We start from the raw sequence: 21,724 nt of genomic DNA, 5'->3' as shown, positions 1-21,724 counted from the left end.
ATGCACTTTTAATTCTTCCAGGGTTGAACTTGGGATATAGTGTTACTTTTCATCAGAGTTGCAAACCAAACTATGCTTTAAACATAATTACTAACAATGAAAAATACCTTTTAATAATATTGTTCAACTGAATTAACATTATCACACACACACACACACACATTATATATATATATATATATATATATATATATATATATATATATATATATATATATATATATATATATATATATATATATATATATATATATATGCTGAAACCACAAGAAAACACGAAGTTCCCAAGGGCTTTCGTGTAATTCACATCTTCAGGGGTGAGTACAGACTAAGGATTAATACTTGACAAGGGTAATATATACAGTATAGGAGAGTGAGATCAAGTACCCAGGGACTTGATCTCACTCTCCTCTACTGTATATATTACCCTTGTCAAGTATTACTCTCTCTAGTCTGTACTCACCCCTGAAGATGTGAATTACACGAAAGCCCTTGGGAACTTCGTGTTTTCTTGTATCCTTGTGGTTATCAGTATATACTTGGATCACGCGCACCTACAGTGATTTACTTGCACACATTATATATAAATATATATATATATATATATATATATATATATATATATATATATATATATATATATATATATATATATATATATATATATATATATATATATATATATATGCAGGCACCATATTCCCGTTGATACACACTTTTCTGTATAAAATACTTAAGAAACACTGACAAACTGATAAATTAGACATACGAAGTAAAAATATCAACAGCTGTGTCCGCTTGAAGCAAAATATATATCTTCATATTTGTTCGTATTTATCATTGTCGATTGTACGTACGTTTTATTTTTGTAGTTCTATTTTTCACGTATTCAGATTTGCGAATACACGCCCAGAAAGCTTAAATTAATAATTATAATAGGTGCAGAGATACTTATTTTAGATTATTAATGTTATTCACAATCGGAAGCTAGATAATAAATCGAGTTAACTGGATTTTGGTAGAATTTAAATATCCGGTGCAAGAAGTTCTCTTGCATCTGGCACTTGGTGGGGGCGGATTACAAATCCTTCGAAAGTGTTAGAGATAATATATATTTAGGACAGTCATATATGATGACTAATTTCTGTGGGATTTATTGTATTTAAGTGTCTTTAAAATGAAAAATATATACAGACAAATAACAAAATATTAGATGCAGTTATTCTAATTTTGCATAAATTATGGTATGTATTTTGAACAGTGTCAAGTTAAAGCCGCAGTCAGGAGCGGAAGGCGGGGAGCACGATGCCAGGTACAGCAGCAGCGTGGCAGTAGTCTCAGTGTTGTGGTGAAGCTTTAAGGCGTGTGTCGTGGCCTGGTGCTCTACCTAATCAAAACAATAACCAGTCTGGGAAGGTACAAAGTTTCAGCTCCCGAATTGCAGTGTATGTGTATTTGTATTAGGTGTAAACGGATGTTTTACGTATGAAATGTGCATTTAAAAGACACCTATAACTAATGTGGTATGGTAATGTTCCTCCATTGCCTGGATGAAAGAGGCGTACAAAGTGTATACGTCTAGCAAACTCTTTATCTAGAGAACCTGTCAAGGTTTATAAATAATCATGATATGGTAAACATTCTCAATGTATATGCTTGTGCAGTCAGCTAGATATCAATCTGTCAAGGAGTCTAATGGAAATTGGCCTCTAATGGCATTTTTGGGCAGTATTCTTGTCTTGCCTCGACATGCTGATTGTCAGTTAGTACGTCTACTCAGTTTATTAATTTGCTGAACCAATGCGATTATATATATGGTTTTAATGGACTAAACAAAGCACCTAAAGGAAGTGTCAAATATAATATAAGAAAAAACAATCTTCCATGTGTGTGTATCTGGAATGAACTGTTTATCAAAGAGGAGTTTTACAGTGCTTAAGTACAGTACTGTTTACTGTTAAGTGCTTTGAGTACTTCCTCTGTTTGATGCTACACTTCTGAGCACCACTTCTTGTCTTCAACTGTCATAAAGGTGAGTACAAATTGTGGTTGAGGTTAGGTTAGGATTTTTTAAAGTTTTTACATTGTTTGACCTTTCAATTTCTCAACTACTGTTTATTTCCGACGGCAATGAAGTTTATATTTGTATTTATCACGATGATTTACACCATAAAAACCCATTTTCAAAAGTCATTTAGGTGGTGGCAACTTCTAAATATTGACCCAAATTGTTTGTTACGTACAGGCATTCCTTAACTGGGGGCCCAACAACCATATTTACCATTTACTGTGGTTAACACCCCTGACTTGTAAGAATAGGGTTCCGGTATTATTGCAGTTTCAGCCCCAACTCGGAGCAATTTTGTGTTTACCATTACTGTAGTTATATCTCATCACTTCCATCGCAAATGAATATTAACCAAGATAGTAAATTCATGTAAGACATTAACGTAAATCTGCAGTCACCGTTTGTCGTGTGTTTGTTTACAATTGACCCTCTCGGGGTGCTGGACAACTCGTATCCAAGCAAATCGTTCCCATCAGAACATTTCAACTCGTACCCAATTTACGAGACAGTTCATACCCATATTTATATATATATATATATATATATATATATATATATATATATATATATATATATATATATATATATATATATATATATATATATATATATATATATATATATATATATATATATTTATTTTAATAAAAAATCCACAATGAAATACAGTACAGTAAAAGTGATGAATAATGATGAATGGATACAGTACAGTGAAAGTAATAAATAATAAGGAATGGATACAGTGTGACTGAGCACTTAACCTTTAATGTAGTCAGCTGAATGCACATGGGGCCCCCATAATTTTCTAATTATACATGGAGACTACATTAACTGGAAACGTTTCGTTATAGAAAATGCGTGTGTCATTTGAAAAAAAAAGAAAAAAAAGAAAAAAAAAAATTTTAATAAAAAATCTGCGGCGGTCGTAAGTCCCGACGGTCGTAAGTCCACGTAGTCGTAAGTCGGGATCTATATATATATATATATATATATATATATATATATATATATATATATATATATATATATATATATATATATATATATATATATATATATATATATATATATATATATATATATATATTCAATGGGTAATCCATTCACCTGTATTAAGCAACCTATATATGGAATTCTTTGAAAAGAAACTATTAAGTAATATTTTACCACCTTCAGCAGTCTGGTTTAGATATGTTGATGATGTATTATGTCTCTGGCCATGTAATGAGGACCTAAAAGCTTTCCTGCCACAACTTAACAACTTAGCCCCCTCGATCAAATTCACTGTGGAATTAGAGCAAGACTGTAAATTGCCATTCCTAGACTGTCTGATACACAGAATAGGTAACACTTTTAAGTTCAGTATTTATAGAAAACCAACTAATGTGTGTTCATACATTCATTATTATTCTGCCCACCATAATAAAGTCAAACAGTCAGTATTTTCAACAATGTTTTTACGTGCCTTGAGAATTTGCAGTCCGGAATTCATTGATGAGGAATACAAATATATATACAATATTGGCTCAAACCTTAAATACCCTAGATCTTTCATAGACAAATGCCTGAACATTACTAAGAAAACTTTTTATAGAACTGATCCCAAGCCCACCCATGACCATAAGAATATCTTAATATTACCATTTCACAAAAATTTCTCACACATTCCTTCACAACTAAAAACCTGGAACGTCAATGTGGCATTTAAAAACTCATGCACTGTTAAACAAATGTTAATCAAGAACTCCCCGAACAACACAATTGGTTGCATTTATAAAGTTCCTTGCAAGGAATATAATATGTTTTACTTAGGCCAGACAGGTAAAGATCTTGCAACTAGAATTAAACAACACAAATACAGTGTTAGGACAGGCCAGGAATCCAATGCTCTGTTTGTTCATTTGAGGGATAACAAGCATTGCATTGACTGGGATAATGCCTCCTCAATATTACCTTGAAATTCAATTGATAGTAGGAACATCATAGAATCTAGTCTTATTAAACATACCGAAGCATTCAACATGAATTTGAGTAACGGCATGTACAAGCTGGACAATTTTGTAATTAAGAAGATTTGTAACCAGGTGAGAAGGTCGGGTCACCTGACCATCTGACATGACCACCAACCGTTGTGTGCTATTTAAAGATTAGTAGGGTCATTACCTAATACCTGACCATTGTGGACCTGGTCTCACCCTCCTCTGTATATATACACCTTGGTTTGTATTTCTCTTTAGTCTGTACTCACCCCTGAAGATGTGAATTACACGAAAGCGCTTGGGAACTTCGTGTTTTCTTCTTTCCTTGTGGTTATCAGCATATACCTAGATCACTCGCCCCTACAGTGATTTACTTGCATATATATATATATATATATATATATATATATATATATATATATATATATATATATATATATATATATATATATATATATATATATATATATATATATATATATATATATATATATATATATATATATATATATATATATATATATATATATATATATATATATATATATATATATATATTTATATTTATTTCACACAAAGCCTGTTCAACGAGCTTATGGCGCCGTGAACCTCTAATGGGGACTACCCGTATCACGTAGGTGGTCAGAGTAACGTTTTACCAAATCCGGCTTTGAAACACGAGGATCCATATATATTTCATTAGCCCAATAAAGCACGCGGACTTCTACATACAATCAACACCTCAACCCGCCAGGATCGAACCCACGGCCCACGAGCCCATGACTGTGACCAGGGAATATATATAATCAACACCTCAACCCGCCAGGATTTGAACCCACGGCCCACGAGCCCATGACTGTGGTTGGGGAACGCTAACCGCTGGACCACCAGGATACTAAAAGCAGTCCTAGACTTTGTCATATTTCACACAAAGCCTGTTCAACGAGCTTAAGGCGCCGTAAACCTCTAATGGGGACTACCCGTATCACGTAGGTGGTCAGAGTAACGTTTTACCAAATCCGGCTTCGAAACACGAGGATCCATATATATTTCATTAGCCCAATAAAGCACGCGTACTTCTACATACAATCAACACCTCAACCCGCCAGGATTCGAACCCACGGCCCACGAGCCTGTAGGAATTCGTGGTATAATGTTGTCTAGCACTCAGGATGGATGGAAACTCTAAGGTGGTTTTCTTGTATAATATAAGTTATATGATAGACAGTCTGGTGCTGGAGGTGCCGTGTGGTGAGGAGCTGCTCAGTGGAGACGTTCGGTGAGTAGCGTGTTGAAGGAGGTAGATGTGCAGGAGCTTCGTTAGAGAAGATGTTGCCTGTTGCTGGCCTCCTGGTTGAATGAATGCTGGACAGCGTGGAGCTTGCTGGAGGAGGTGTTGCGTGTTCAAGAAGAATGCCAGAATGAGAGCTGGTTGGTGAGGAAGCTCAGAGAAGGATAGCTGGTGGGTCGCCATTCTCGCTGGCGGGAGTGAGGACCGCCAGGCAGGCGAGGAGAAGCGAGGGCCGCCAGGCAGCGGCAGAGGAGGAGGTGTTGCTTGTTCAAGAAGAGAGACCAGAATGAATCTCAATGGAGAGACAGAGCTTATATACCCAGCAGCCGTGAGTCCTCTATGAGTCATGTTGGGAAAACCCGAGAAAGTCGCCGGTCTTTAGGTCCGTTGCTAGGGAAGGTGGTAACATCTGGTGACGCCGCTCGCTTGGTTGCTAGGATACTGTCGCATTGGAATGCGGATACGCAGTTGTAGGGGAGAAGTCCACTACAAGCCCATGACTGTGACCAGGGAATATATATAATCAACACCTCAACCCGCCAGGATTTGAACCCACGGCCCACGAGCCCATGACTGTGGTCGGGGAACGCTAACCGCTGGACCACCAGGATACTGAAAGCAGTCCTAGACTTTGTTATATTTCACACAAAGCCTGTTCAACGAGCTTAAGGCGCCGTGAACCTCTAATGGGGACTACCCGTATCACGTAGGTGGTCAGAGTAACGTTTTACCAAATCCGGCTTCGAAACACGAGGATCCATATATATTTCATTAGCCCAATAAAGCACGCGGACTTCTACATACAATCAACACCTCAACCACCCTGATTGTATGTAGAAGTCTTGTTTATAATGATATATATATATATATATATATATATATATATATATATATATATATATATATATATATATATATATATATATATATATATATATATATATATATATATATATATATATATATATATATATATATATATATATATATATATATATACAGTTGTACCCCACTTAACGCGGTCAATAGAACCCAGAGGGTCCCGTGTTAAGTGAAATCCGCTTTAAGTGAACAACAGAACATATGGGATTAATTCCAATAGAAACCGGCCCGACCCCCAAACTCCACTTTTTGAAGGCACATACCTATGTTGTACAGTAGTAAAAATAACATCTTAATTTTATGATGGTACATGCACACAATTAATACTTAAGAGAAATAGAGAAATAGTCGCCAAGTTAATGTCCATTCAAATAATGGACTCAACTCCCTCCCCCTCTCACACTACACTGCCGGCTCTTCCCTCTCTGAGAAATTTTTGGGGGAAAACCACTAAATTTTAATAAATAATACCTCAAACTAAAGTTAGGATAATACAATTGACATTGCTGGATTCCTTGTAAGACCAGGAATATTTTGAATATAAATGTCATATATTTTGCACAAAAGATAACATAGTTACCTAGAGAAAAATTTTTATCTAAAATTTGTATGTTTAATGCAAAATATATGATGTTTATATTCAAAATGATCACCAAATTATAAGAATTCCAGCAATGTAAATTATATTCTGACCGGGTAATTTGTATGAATTTTATGAGCTAAAACAAATATCTTCAGTTAATAAAAAAAAAAATAATCTTCACGACACTATCTGTCAATCAAAGTACCCCACCTTGCCTCCCCCCCTCTTCCAACCGCGCGGTCAGTCCCAACCCTCCCCCCCACCCCCCACCAATCCTCCCTTCCAGAGTTTTTAACATTTAGTATTAAATAATACCTCAGATTAAAGTTAGGATAATATAATTGACATTGCTGGATTCCTTGTAAGACCAGGAATATTTTGAATATAAATGTCATATATTTTGCACAAAAGATAACATAGTTACTCTGAGAAAAATTTTTATCTAAAATTTGTATGTCTAATGCAAAATATATGATGTTTATATTCAAAATGATCATCAAATTATAAGAATTCCAGCAATGTAAATTATATTCAGACCGGGTAATTTGTATGAATTTTATGAGCTAAAACAAATATCTTCAGTTAATAAAAAAAAAAAATATTCTTCACGGGGTAACAGATGGTCGGTCGGTCCCTCCCTCCCCCCCACCCCCCACCAACCGTCCCAAGGAGATGTGTGGGAAAACCAGAATACTTAACTTTTTTGTAATAAATAATACCTCAAACTAAAGTTAGGATAATATAATTGACATTGCTGGATTCCTTGTAAGACCAGGAATATTTTGAATATAAATGTCATATATTTTGCACAAAAGATAACATAGTTACTCTGAGAAATATTTTTATCTAAAATTTGTATGTCTAATGCAAAATATATGATGTTTATATTCAAAATGATCACCAAATTATAAGAATTTCAGCAATGTAAATTATATTCTGGCCGGGTAATTTGTATGAATTTTATGAGCTAAAACAGGCAGGGTGGCGGGTGGGGCAAATCTAAAAATAGCGTCTCGAGCCGGACACTCACCGCGTATATGTGGAAAAAATCCGTGTTAAGTGAAAGTTCAGCTCTGGCGAGGCACTGCATATATGATAAAACGCGTTAAGTGAAACCGCGTTAGGCGGGGTAATACTGTATATATATATATATATATATGTATATATATATATATATATATATATATATATATATATATATATATATATATATATATATATATATATATATATATATATATATATATATATATATATATATATATATATATATATATATATGAATAGCGTGAATATTGGGTGACACATAATCAAGTCGTTAGGTTACTCATATCTGGTCTTGTTTCCGTGTGGTCATGACTTTTTAAACAAATCTGTCCAGTGTATCATTAACATACAATAACATAACTAATTGTATATGTGTTGGCCAATATTCTCACTCTTCGTTCTTTTATATCCTTATTACTATTGTATTTCATTCTTGACGTTGACATGTCAGAGGAAGAAATTCTTGACGATGTCAGCGACTCCTTAGAACAAGTTTGTTATACCAGAAGAAATATCAGAGAGGAGTGCCAAATATACTGTACACTAACTGATTTGTTTACAAAAAGCTGGAGCTGGAAAATCAATGTTTTTATGCATGTGCATGTCTATATTTTGTTGACTTATGACCATTTTAAACGTTTACATCGCCCAGTTTATATAATTGAAACTGCCAGGTCTATTAGTCTGAAATCTGTAAATTACAATAAAGTTATTCTAAACTACATAGTGTGAAATATGTTCTTGTAGTGCAATGTTTGTGTGACGGAATAACATGCAGGGTACTTATGTAATGGGATGCAACCATTTTAAAGTGCTGCATTACATATCCCTATTTCACTGCACTTTCCTACAAGATTTACATAATCTTTTTTTTTTATCATAAATAAAGCTAAAATGCATGGTATATATACTAATAGGTATGGATTATCTTTTGAATTGGGTGTAAGTAATCTTGGGCACTGTAATCACTCATAGGAGCGATTTTGGTTTGTGCAGGACAATGAGACCCTTGTCGTTGATGCGATGAGTATAATTCGGTCAAAACCTGTTGAATACAATTCACATATAACAACTGCTGGTACAGTCACGTTCAAGATTCTTCGAACACTGCTGGAGACAGCTGGCAACTCAAGGCCGTTTGTTTACTATAGTACGTAGGAAAAATTATGAATGAACGTAAAAGTGATCGGTGATTGGATACTTAGTTCCCCGTTGCTTAATTAATGGTTCAGTTTTGTTGTTTCGTATTATATTATACCTTTCTGCTGGTATATACTGTTAATTTGATTTTAAAATGGATAGAGCAATGGGCCAACCTATGTAAATCAAAACCCATTCCCCAATTATGTAACTGTATATTTTCAGCCTTCTGGCTGCTATGCTCTTTCAATAAACCGTTAATTATTATTATTATTTATTGTTATGCGCACACACACACACACACACACACTTACTACAGATAGCATTGAACCGATGATTCTGCTTAATCCCACAGCGAATTAAAACCGCTGTTTGTGTTGCATAAGATCAGCGTCTTTAGAAAGAAGTCTGTTAGGATCGGTTACATAGAACTGGATTAATTACCCGAAAGGGATTAAACATTTGAAGATAATATTAGTATAAATTAATGATAAACAGGGAAACTCATACACAGCCTGCACACAGCTGTGCATGATGTTCTTTAACATACTTACCGATTTTTATTGATGTTTAATTGGCAAAACAAATTCATATAGGTTGGCCCCTTTCTCTATCCATTTTAAAATCAAATTAACAGTATATACCAGCAGAAAGGTATAATATAATACGAAACAACAAAGCCCAACCATTAATTAAGCAACGGGAAACTAAGTAACCAATCGCCGATCACTTTTACAGTCATTCAAATTTTTACTACGTAGTTAGTAAACATACGTCCTTGAGTTGCCAGCTGTCTCCAGCAGTGTTCGAAGAATCTTGAACGAGACTGTACATCAGGACACACAGTTTGAATAATACGATCAATATACAGTACATAATTACACTTATTAAAGTTATTTAGAGTTCTCAGAGGATTCAACAGTTCACACTCACGTTTTTGGGTCTAGGGTTAGACCAACGAGAACAAATATAATGTCCCGCAGGAAGATGTTGGCTGACGAGAATCAAGATGTTGCCTCTACAGTAGAAGGCGATAGTCTGCTTCTCAGGCAGTCACACAACTGCTACCAGCTCCATCTCGCTTAAGCTTTTGTGAGTTGTAAACAGTCTCTTCACTTAACATGTGGCCAGCGCGCACAATTGTGGGTTGGGTACGAGTTGTCTTGGGTTCGAGTTGACTTTTTTGGGTATGAGATGACCCTAACACCCCCTCTCGGTCTGAGCGTACTCTCACATCCACGAAAAATGTAAAATTACACCATGATGCTTCAACAAAAATGCTTTCATTGGTACCAGATTTAAAAATAAGTATTTTCTAGGAAAATAATCGTCCATTGGCTGCCCTCAGGTTTTGATACAAAAATATTTTTCTTTTTTATTATGTTTTTACTCAAATCTGACCTTATTTTCTTGTGCAAAGTAGTGGTTTTTGACATTTTTTTTATATTTGTAATAGAAACTGCGAATTTGCACCAAAATGGTGGTCAGGTTTGAGTAAAACACACCATAAAATGGGGTGTGCCCATTTCGTCACCACATTTTTTATCCATTTTGTCACCACGTTTTCACCTGTTTCGTCACCGCTTTCATTCCCATAAACATTTCAAGGACTTTGGACCTTCATTATGTATTCACTGAAGCAGTGAAGACGTAATGGCTGGTTTACTATCTTTGTGTATATACATTGGATCATGCAAGCATCTCACTATGAAAATTTATTAAAGGCAAAAAAAATAAAAATAAAAAAAACACGTTATTACTCATGCAAGCGTCTCATTGAAACAATTTAATAAAGACCAAAATTAAACAAAAATAAAAACATTGTTAATACTCCTACAATCATCTCACTTAAAAACAATATGTGAGACTAAAATTAAAAAAATAAATAAAACAGTGTTATTAATCATGCAAGTTTGGAAGAAGACACTTGCAATTTTGTAGTAATTAGGGGTACCAGTGCAGTCAGCCCTTTTTGGTAATCTCGGCCCACTTACCGGTACCAATTGGACCGAGTTTTATTAAATTCAAATCAAATAATTATTGCAAAAATATAAAATTTATGCTTATACTGTACAGTATAGGCCTCATGTAGTCAGTCTGCATGTTTTGGAATGGCTGTTTGTGGTGTGAAAGGTAGTTGGCGGTGTTTGCCTCAAACAGCCCAGTTACCCTGACTGGTGAAACTTTTAACGATTCTTCGCTGGTTGATCCAGGACCAAACTTGATGAATGTTAATCCCAATATATGCAGCTACAAGAAACTACAATTCGGGTAGGAAACAAGTTGTTTGATGGAAGAGGCTATTCGTACACAGTCAAAAGAAAATGTGCAACATCTACAACTTGGAGGTGCTCTCAACTAACCCCACAAGAATGCATCCACCAGCCACAGTTGGGATCTAATATAGTGGCTTCAGTTGCATTGCAAGCAAAAAAACAAAACAAGGCTCAGCAGGAACCATTCACATCAGCAACAGACATTGTCAGTCACCTTATTAAAGAAAATCTTCACTCAGGACCATGTGTTGCATGTTGCTCACAATGCAAGCTATTACCATCAAAAAGATAGGCCAAAACATCCTTAGAGTCGAGTTTGAAATAGTCACAGCATATACCAGAGAATTTCTTACATAGTGACGTAAAAGTTGATAAAGCACGCCACATAATATTTGCCACTGATGATCAGCTTTAACTACTGTCAAATAAAAAAATCATGGTATGCAGATGCCACATTGCATGTAATCAAGAAACCATTTTATCAACTACGAGGTCTGTCCAAAAAGAAACTGAACTTTTTAAAAAACAAATTTATTGTTTTATTTAAAACTCAATCAGACTTGTCTCTTTCAAAGTACTCCCCTCCACTGTTGATACACCGCTCCCAACGTTTTTTTCCAGTTCTGGAATGTGTTTTGAGGGATGGTGTGCAGGTCTCATAGCGAATTTCTTCTATTTCTTCTATTGTTTGAAATCGGTGACCTTTCAGGGTGGATTTCAACTTTGAAAAAAAAAGTCCGCTAGGGCCAAATCCGGAGAGTAAGGCGGCTGGGGGACGATAGTCGTCTCGTGTTTTGCCAAAAAGCCACGGATAAGGAGCGACGCGTGAGCAGGTGCATTGTCATGGTGCAGCATCCAGGGCTTGTTTGTCCACGCCTCAGGCCTCTTCCTTTGCATTGCCTCCCTCAAACGCTTCAGGACATCCAATTAAAACTCTGTATTGACTGTCTGACCACGTGGAACAAACTCATGATGAACGACCCCCTTCCAATCAAAAGAGACGATCAACATCACCTCCACATTTGAGCGACTCCAACGTCCAGATTTGGGATCGTCTTCGGTGGATGTTCTTCCCATTTTGAAACGCTGGTACCACACGTGACATTGCGTATGGCTCAAACAATCCTCCCCATAAGCCTGTTGCAATATTTGAAAAGTCTCTTTAAATGTTTTTCTCAATTTGAAACAATTTCACGCAAACACATTGCTCTCCAAGAGCCTTCATTGTTCAACTTGCAACAAATCGCCAAGTGCACAAAACATACGTTCACTCTAGCGCGTGTAGCTCGATGACTAATTGACGTGGCATGATGTGGTTAGTATTAGCCTAAAGGTCAAGGTGACCGCTACACAGTGCTCCAGTCGCTAGCACGCTGTGCCGGTTCGTTGGCGCGCTATTTAAATAGTTTCATTTCTTTTTGGACAGACCTTGTATTTAGTGTACAGTAGTACCCCGATGTACACGGTCAATTGAACCCATGGGGTACCGCGGAAAGTGAAAACCGCGTAAAGTGAACAACAGAACATATGGGATTAATTCCAATAGAGACTGGCCCGACCCCCAAACTCCACGTTTTCAGACACAATACCTACGTTGTAGTAAAAATTACATCTTAATTTTATGATGGTTTGCACACACAATTAATAATTAAGAGAAATATCAATACTGTAATATTAGTTTTTTGAACACTTACATTAGTAGAAAAGATGGCTGGGCACACGGGGATGGGGGGTTGGTTCCGAGGCAGAGGGCAGATTATTGGCCCTCACCTGTATCACTTGTATCACTATCCACCACATAGGCTTGCAGGGCCTCTTTGTCAAACCCCTCAAAGTCCATATAAGTCCATATCCTCACTATCACTGACTTGGGCCGGCTGTGGTGGGTGGCGGGTGAAGAACTCGGTAATGTTTTGATGACTGGGCGACCTTGTGCGCATTCTGCCCGCGCCGCTTCCCGCGTATATGAGTAGATGCACCGCGGAAAGTGAAAGTTCGGTTCTGGCGAGGCACCGCGTAAATGAGAAATCGCGGAAGGTGAAACCCTGTAAAGCGGGGTAATACTGTACATGTTTTTACTCAACATGAAGAAACCATGAAACAACTTCCAGTTCTGCTGTGCACTATGACACTTCATAAGAAGAAAAACTATACAGGTATTTCACTATTCAAAGAATTTATTGACACTTCCAAATGAACCACATGACAGGAGAATACTTATTGATTTTGAGAGAGGGCTCTGGCCAGCAGTAAAGCAAGTCCTACCTAATGTTTTAATCAAAGGGTATGCATTCCACTTTACCCAAGCACTATTCTGAAAAAATCCAAGAAATTGGATTGCAAACTGCTTACAGTTCAGATGAGGGTAGCCATAAGTTGCTGAGAAAGTTTATGGGTCTATGTTTTCTTCCAGAGCAACATATTCCTGGAACATTCCAAGGATTAAAAGAATCTCTACTGGACTCTTCTTGATTTTGCAAATTATATTTAAAATACAGTATAACCCTGCTATACGCGGTCAATTGAACCCACGGAGGCCCGCGTAAAACAGGAAACGCGTAAATGGAACAACAGAACATATGGGATTAATTGAAATAGAGACTGGGCCGACCCCCAAACTCCACTTTTTCAGACACAATACCTACGTTGTAGTAAAAATAACTGATTAATTTTATGATGGGATGCTCTCACGATTAATAATTAAGAGAAATATCAATAATGTTAGGTTTTTTAACACTTTCATTAGTAGAAAAGATGGCTGGGCACACGGGGATGGGGGGGGGGGGTTGGTTCCGAGGTAGAGGGCAGATTATTGGCCCTCACCTGTATCACTAAAATTTCACTTGTATCAATTGTATCACTATCCACCACAGAGGCTTGCAGGGCCTCTTTGTCAAACCCCTCAAAGTCCATATAAGTCTGTCCTCACTATCACTGACTTGGGCCGGCTGTGGTGGGTGGCGGGTGAAGAACTCGGTAATGTTTTGATGACTGGGCGACCTTGTGCGCACCCTGCCCGTGGCGCTTCCCACGTATATGAGTAGATGCACCGCGTAAATTGGGAATTCCGGTTCTGGCGGGGTACCGCGTAAATGTGGAAACGCGTTAACAAGAATCACGTAAAGAGGGGTATTACTGTACATTGATCAATAGTTCTGTTGGCCACCTAGAGTGTGTATTAGCAGAGCGTGAGAACCAATAATGATGTGGAAGGATGGCATAATCGCCTCAAGACGAAGGCCAAGGCTTTTGCATGACGAAGCAAGCCTAGTTAAAAAGCAAACTTGGCTGGTGTCAGAGGGAACGCTCAAGTGTCACCAACGTCAGACATTTATAAAACTACAGGCAAGGATATTCACTCTATGGGAATAATAAAAAAAAAGACTACCGAGGTGCACAGCAGCTCTTGTCTGCTAACTCCAGGATGTATGGCTAGCGAGCCTATCAGTGGCAAAGAGGATAAAGGTAAAGTAAAAATTTTTTTTACCTTTAGTTATTATTATTTTGGTTCCTAATACTGTACTGGTTCTCCAATTCATATAGGCAAGTGTTAATATACAACGTGGTGGTGACCTCGGCCCAATTGGTAAGTGGGCCAAGATCACTCAGCCGAAGTCACCAGGGGCCGACTTCATCTGTATTCGGAAATTAGAGGTGGTGATATTTTTTTCTTCATATTCATCCCGCATCTTCCAGAGATGGACTGGTTTGTCATTATTTTCTTTTCCTTTGCACGATTTTAGCTTGTGCTCAGTGAACTACAGTCTCTCCTCGTCTTACGGCGGGGTTATGGCCCGATGAACAGGCCGTAAGTCGAAAAGGCGAAAATAATACATAGAAATTCTAAAATGGGTGTCTCTTTTTCTTCTGAGCCTCACGAGAACTCTCACTTTACTCTTGCCAGCCATTTTAAAGGGAATTACCAAAAAAAATATTGTCAGTACACAGCGCGATCACTAATGTCGGGACTCGAAAATACGTTATGTGAAAAATATTTATACGACCATGGCCATCGTTTGTCTGGGTTGTCGTAAGTCGAATATGTCGTAAGTCGAGGAGAGACTGTAGTTGTAATTGCAAATCGACGATTGAGGCTTCTCTGTGAAGAAGAGGGACAAGGAGGTATAGATCGAGATTGTTCTTTGCTGCTCGGTGGTTTATGCGCTGGTGCCAGCCCTCGGCATCATTATTTGTTCTAACTAGACGTTGGAAACCACACCAATTACCGACTGACCAGACATTGTTGTTAAGCCATGTTTGGCTCATATAATCGGTGAGTTTCTTGACGAGTTCTGATTGTTGTGCTTCTTTTTCTTGTAGTTCTTCAAATGCTGGTCTGATGTGGCATTTAGACAAGATGGGGAGAGCTAGGAGTTTATGCACAAGATCTTATTCTGGGCCACGTTCCATATATGCAGTTAGTCAAGTGACAATTTCAACCAGTCTTATCACCAATGTAAAATGCAATTAAAATGCACATTAGTAGTTATCTGTTTGCTTGTAGTAGTCGCCAATAACTGTTTTTGTTAACATGCAAACAAGTTATGTGGCCCGGTAAAGCTGGGCATATCAAAAAGATCAAATAGTAAAAAAACTGTTAATTAAATGCCAATCGTTTCCATCGAGTGGTTTTCCTGATAATTGCCCGTTGTTTACAGAAATCACCTGACACACTGACTGCGACCCGTGCTGAAGGTGGTGAAGAAGAAGAAATCACCTTCATTTGTTCTGTATTTGTTTATTTACCATTGTTTTAATAATTTTCTTCATTAGTTTTTTGTATTAAATAATTAATATTCATGTATAATAATAACAATAATTCTCGAGTTGTCTGTAAACACGTGTAATTTCTATTCATGTAAAATAATAACATGCAATTTGTCACTCTAATACCTGCGACTGTTTCATCACCTGACCATTATTGGTAACTAAATGGATTTGGTATTGGTGACGAAATGGAGTGTACTGTATCTCATAAAACACCAAAAATAAAACAAACCAAGCCTAACCTAACCTAACCATATTTTGGAGCTTACCTGCTACTGTGGTGGAGGATACAGCTGGGCGATCTAGTACGCTTATGGTTACAGACAAAAGAATTTCTGTCTTATCTTTAAAGTAAAAAAATTTCCACGCCATCACGAGCCTTCAAAATTTGAAATTGCACGGTGGAAGGCTGCTTCAAAATGATTGGCCAGTCACGTCAAGTCACATAATCCGAAGAGGAGGAGGTGGGAAGGAGAGAAGTGACTTTGGCAACCTGGCAGGTCCAGAAATTTACGCCTAGAAATTTGTGAGATACAATACTCCGTTAATATTGATTTGCGCAATAAATGATATGAAGTCGTATACATGGTTTTTTATAGCCTTTGTGTCTGTAATATTGAAAATTGGAAGCCTGTGGACAGCCAATGGACGAATATTAATCACTTTCAGTTTAATATGGCAGGGACGGCTAGGTAAGGTTAGGTAGGTTTCTTTGGTAAAATTGCAGTTTCTGACAATATGTCCTAGTAATTTATCAATTTGTTTTTCCATTGTTTTTTGATGTGATTCAATCGAATTTGACCTTCATTTCTGTCGGAAATTACTAGTGTTAAAGTTTACCCCCCCCAACAATTTTGGGGGGGGGGCACGTGGGAATTTGAGGTTTTCGGGTGGGGTAGAGCCAAAACAAGTGATATGCGGTATAATTCACCAAAGTTGGCTCTGATTTTCTATTTTTAGGAAGTAATGAATTCCCATGGTAACAAAATCAAAGTGATCTAAAGGTAACCTAATGTACTGTCACTTGATGTTGACCATGAAAATTTGTGACGCCTAAGTAAATCTCAGCCATGGACTGTTGTAAAAGTAGGGAAAATCTTTAAAATTCATTTCCGATTGGTTGAAATGGGGTTATAAATACAGTACAGTACAGCTACTCCCCGACTTACAACAGGATTAGGGACCGAAATCCAGGTCGTAAGTCGAAATGGAAAAAAAAATACATATAAAATCTAAAATGAAATACAGTACAGTAAAAGTAATCAAGAATGAAGAACGGATACGGTGTTACTGTGCACTTACCTTTAATGTAGTCAGCTGAATGCACACGGGGCCCCCATAATTTTCTATTTGCAGGAAACATGGAGACTATATTAATTGCATGAAGCAGAGGAGGAGACAGGGCTGGGTGGGTCATCAATGCTGCTTTCTTCAGACAGGTTTATGTACAGGGGAAACTTGCTGGTTGAAGGTATTGGATCATCTTTAGGGAGTGAAGAGGCAGCACTGGTGGGGCGTGAGGAGACAGCAATGGGGGGCTTCTTAAAATAGATGTCCAATTTAGAATGCACAGTTTGCTTTTTCTTTTCATTATAAATCTTTCTGTATCAAGCAAGTGCGTCTTGGACCATTCTGTCAACTTTGGCAAAATGCTCAACATTTTGATCCATTCCATCAAACATTTGCATCCCCTTATTAATTGTGGCAAATGCCTCTGCCATTTGCTTCACTGAAAATTTTTTTGGGGGTGCGGGTTCTTCTTCTACATTTAGACTCTTCTTCCTCTGCATTTTTCTGTGCTTCCAGTTTGATAAGATCCTCGTTACTTAGCTCTTCTGCTACACTTTCAACCAACTGTTCAACATCTTCATTATCAATTTCTAACTCAAGCTGTTTACTCCACTATCTTGTTACTAATTTCAGAAATTACTTCATCTTCATTAGATCCTCTGAAACTGTTCACATATGTTTTTAGGAGTTTCTTCCATATTCCATTCATGCACTGCCCTGTAACCTCATCCCATGCTGCACTAATGTTCTTTATACATTTCAAAATGTTGTAGTCCTTCCAAAACTCTCTGAGCGTTTTTTCACCTTCAGTAGCAGCAACAGCCTGAGCGAAGGTCGCACGTAAATAATTAGCTTTAAAAGCTGCCATAGCGCCTTGATCCATGGGTTAGATGACAGAGGAAGTGTTAGGTGAAATGTAGACTACCTTAACAGCAGGGTGCATGTCGTCCAGGTGTGGTGGGTGTCCCGGAGCATTTTCAAAAATTAACAAACTCTTGAATGCAATCCCTTGTTGCAGACAATACTTCTTGGGTTGAGGAATGAAACAAGTCATGAACCAATCCTCAAACAGTGCTAGGGTCATCCAAGCTTTCTTGTTACTGTGATAAAACACTAGCAGTGTGTGCTTGCTGACATTTTTAAAAGCCCTTGGGTTCTCTGAATGATAGATCATGAAGGGCTTTATCTTGAAACCAGCCTCATTCCCCCCAACTGAAGTGTAATTCGGTCCTTGAATGCCTTGAAACCTGGCATTGTTTTCGCCTCTTTGTGGATGTATGTCTGTTCAGACATGCGCTTCTATAATAATCCAGTTTCATCCACATTGAATATTTGCTCAGGTAAATAATTTCCCTCCACGATAACACAATCTAGCTCCTCCTTAAAAGCTTCAACAGCACCAACATCAGCACTAGCTGCCTCTCTACTCACCTTTACATTATGTAAACTGGCAGTTCTTAAATCTGTTCAACCACCCATGACTTGCTCTGAAGGTTTGCTCGCACTCATCTCCTGCCTGCTCCTTCAGGCTTTCGAAAAGGCTAATTGCCTTAGCCTGTAGGGTTAGAAGGCTAAAGAGTACATGCTTTTGTATCTGATCTTCCATCCATATCACAAGTAATTTTTCCATCTCATGAATGGGCCCTTGTCTTTTCTTCGTTATTATAGTTCCCTTTATAGGTGCTGATCCTTTCACTACCTCACGAATACGTTTCTAGTCCTTCAAAATAGTAGATATGGTCGAGTGCAAGAAGCCTAGGTCGCGTGAAATGTTTGCTACAGTTTTTCCATTTTCATACTGCATTATTATCTTCATTTTCGTCTCAAAAGTAATTGACTGTCTCCTTTTCTCCTGAGCACCACCAGCACTCTCACTTCTACGCTTTCCAGTCACTAAAGTGAATTAGTTACGAAAATAATGTCAGTACACAGCGCGATCAGTTGCGGATACAACGACAGCCAAACACCAACTAAGCGCTCTACGGTGTGGGTGCTGTACCCACGCGGCGACCCAAGCCACACGACGCTCTGGTACAGGACGGAAACGTTTCGGTCTAGAAAAGACGCATGTCGTTTGAAAAAAAAATTTTGGTACCGACTGCGGGGTCGTATGTGCTGGTGGTTGTACCGACTGAGGCAGGTCGTAAGTGCGGGTGGTCGTAGGTCGAGTAGGTCGTAAGTTGGGGAGTAGCTGTACTCCAAATAAGGAGATCTAAAGGTTGGGGCTGGTTAGAACTGCCAGCTGTGTATTGTCTGAAACTGCAGTTATACTGTTTCTTTAGTTGGTGAAGTCAGGTTCTATGGGAGGAGGGGTGATAACTCCAAAACGTCTTCCAACAGAAATGGAGGTAAAATTCGGGTTAATATTGACAACTGATTTGCCGACAAGTTATTTGTTTTGGTGTTTATTTTCTTATTCTATTTTCATCAGTGAGTACTGATATGATAATCATTTCTGTGCAAATGCTTTGTTTGGAAGATATTTTGGCACCTAAGGTGCACACTACTTTGTCTTCTTGGTGGTAATGTGGCAGTTTTATGTTAAGGAGTTGGGTTGGGTAAAAAAAATTGCATAAACTGCGAAATTGGCGTTTTTATAATTGTTTACTGTGCTTAATCGGCGGCCGGTCAGTCAGCAATAATTGCCCAAATTCGTATGAATCAGACCAAATATCATGGGAAAAACAAAAATTTATGGTCAAACAGTAATTGGGGCTGAAACTACAAATGTACCTAAAATAGCCCTTTGGTTAGGATCACGATAGCTACCTGTATACTGTACCTTACATCAAATTTGAGGTTCATACTCTAATTCATTTTTGCACATGAGCCAGACTTAAGAATGGCAAAAGGTTCTTCTTGTGCAGAATGTAATTTTGAATAGATTTTCTTCTGTGGTAATTCTTGTGAAAATTGATATTTACGGAGATATGAGCAATTTTTGGATTGGTGGATTCACATCAGGTATCTAAGGTTCATTTTGATGTTCTTCTTCTTGGTGTTAAGTTGAATGAAAAAGGTTATATAACCTGAAATATAAAATAATTTGGTTAGGTTATTTTGCTTTATCTCGTTTCTTGTTCAATTAGGTTTTCTTATTTAATTTCTTTGAATTCAATTTCGTTGCCTTCCCAGATACCAAACCTGACATCTTGGTCAGAATAATGGAATTTCATTAATTTAAACTGTGATATATATGTTAATTTACAATAAATAAAGACAATCTGTGCAGTACTGTACTTGTTATTAACTTGATTTTGCTTTGAGCATAGTAATAGAAAACTTTTAAGCTTGACTTAATCTCTTTTGTTGTTTTTCATATAAAACTTTACTCTATTAGATGTACACATAATCTCATCTTTTATAAATATATTTGTTTTAACCCTTATAGAAAGTTCAACTAAAAACTGAGTAGTTATCCATGACTTTATTAAGGTATACACCTGTCTCATGCATTCATGACTTGTATTAGTTATGTTCTTGTCACCTACATATTTTCATTCCAGCTTAACTGTCAAGATGGTTTTGTTTGAGCGAACAATGAGTGAGTCCTCGGATGACATAGACATCCGACCTCTGGAGTTAGGCGACATCAGGAGGAGGTTGGAGGAGAGGTAAGTCTTAGCTATATACAGTACATGTACTTATATATATTTGGAACAAAGGTATAGTACAGTATGAGAATTTGTGGGCAACTATATTCAGGGGTCTTAAATTGCAGTTTTTTGCTGAAGTGTAATTGCAGTATTGTATTGTCACCATATATTCCAAAAAAATGTTTTGTCATTCAGAACTAGTGACTCGGGCAGTACAAAAGTATAACAGACCAACATTTTTTTAATTTTTTTTAACAGTACTCTTGTTAACATTCCTGTGATCATACACTCAAAGGTGGCATTTTGATTTAATGTACCGTATATACTCGTCTATAACCCCCCTTCGTATATAGGTCGACCCCGATTTTTTGACCAAGAAATCGTTAATTTATGATATTCCTCGTTTATAGGTCGACCCAAGTTTTTGAGGGTAAAGGAACAACAAAACCTTCAGAAAAACACTACATCCTATAAACTTGTTTACCATTTATTATTACGACACTTTACACTGAAACGCGGGTAGTTTCAACAAAAATATTGTACATTTCCATTCAAGTATTTATTCAAGTCAATTAGGAGGGAATATTATTGTAATACAATAGTTTTTTAACTGAAAACCATTCGAAAAGCGATTACGGTAACATATTTTGAACGAAAGAAAGCAAAAGTCATTGTTTTCGTCACAATTTTATCCCACTTTCCACTGTAATACGTACGTCATTTCAGCAAAAAATATTACATTTCCGTGAATGTATTATATCAACCACAGTATAAATAGAATATCACTAATATAACAGTATTTTAA

The 21,724-nt window shown here is 37.3% G+C and overlaps 1 protein-coding gene across 3 annotated transcripts in view; it reads left to right on the top strand.

The window, feature by feature from the left end:
- Positions 1–1,324: 1,324 nt before the first annotated feature.
- Positions 1,325–21,724, top strand: part of LOC121858283 (eukaryotic elongation factor 2 kinase-like) — a 148,614-nt gene continuing 128,214 nt past the window's right edge. For 2 of the 3 annotated variants that reach the window (XM_042354602.1, XM_042354601.1), the window contains exons 1-2: positions 1,325–2,032; positions 20,830–20,937. In XM_042354602.1, coding sequence (XP_042210536.1) covers positions 20,843–20,937 — 95 coding nt within the window. In that variant the 5' untranslated portion in view covers positions 1,325–2,032; positions 20,830–20,842. The remainder of the gene's footprint in view (positions 2,033–20,829; positions 20,938–21,724) is intronic. The other variant, XM_042354604.1, reaches the window with a different exon arrangement.

The sequence above is a fragment of the Homarus americanus genome, unplaced genomic scaffold (genome assembly GCF_018991925.1).
Source record: "Homarus americanus isolate GMGI-L3 unplaced genomic scaffold, GMGI_Hamer_2.0 scaffold57980, whole genome shotgun sequence".
Classification (NCBI taxonomy): Eukaryota; Metazoa; Arthropoda; class Malacostraca; order Decapoda; family Nephropidae; genus Homarus; species Homarus americanus.
Note: the sequence above shows the minus strand (reverse complement) of the source record. Positions and strands in the feature narration are given on the sequence as shown.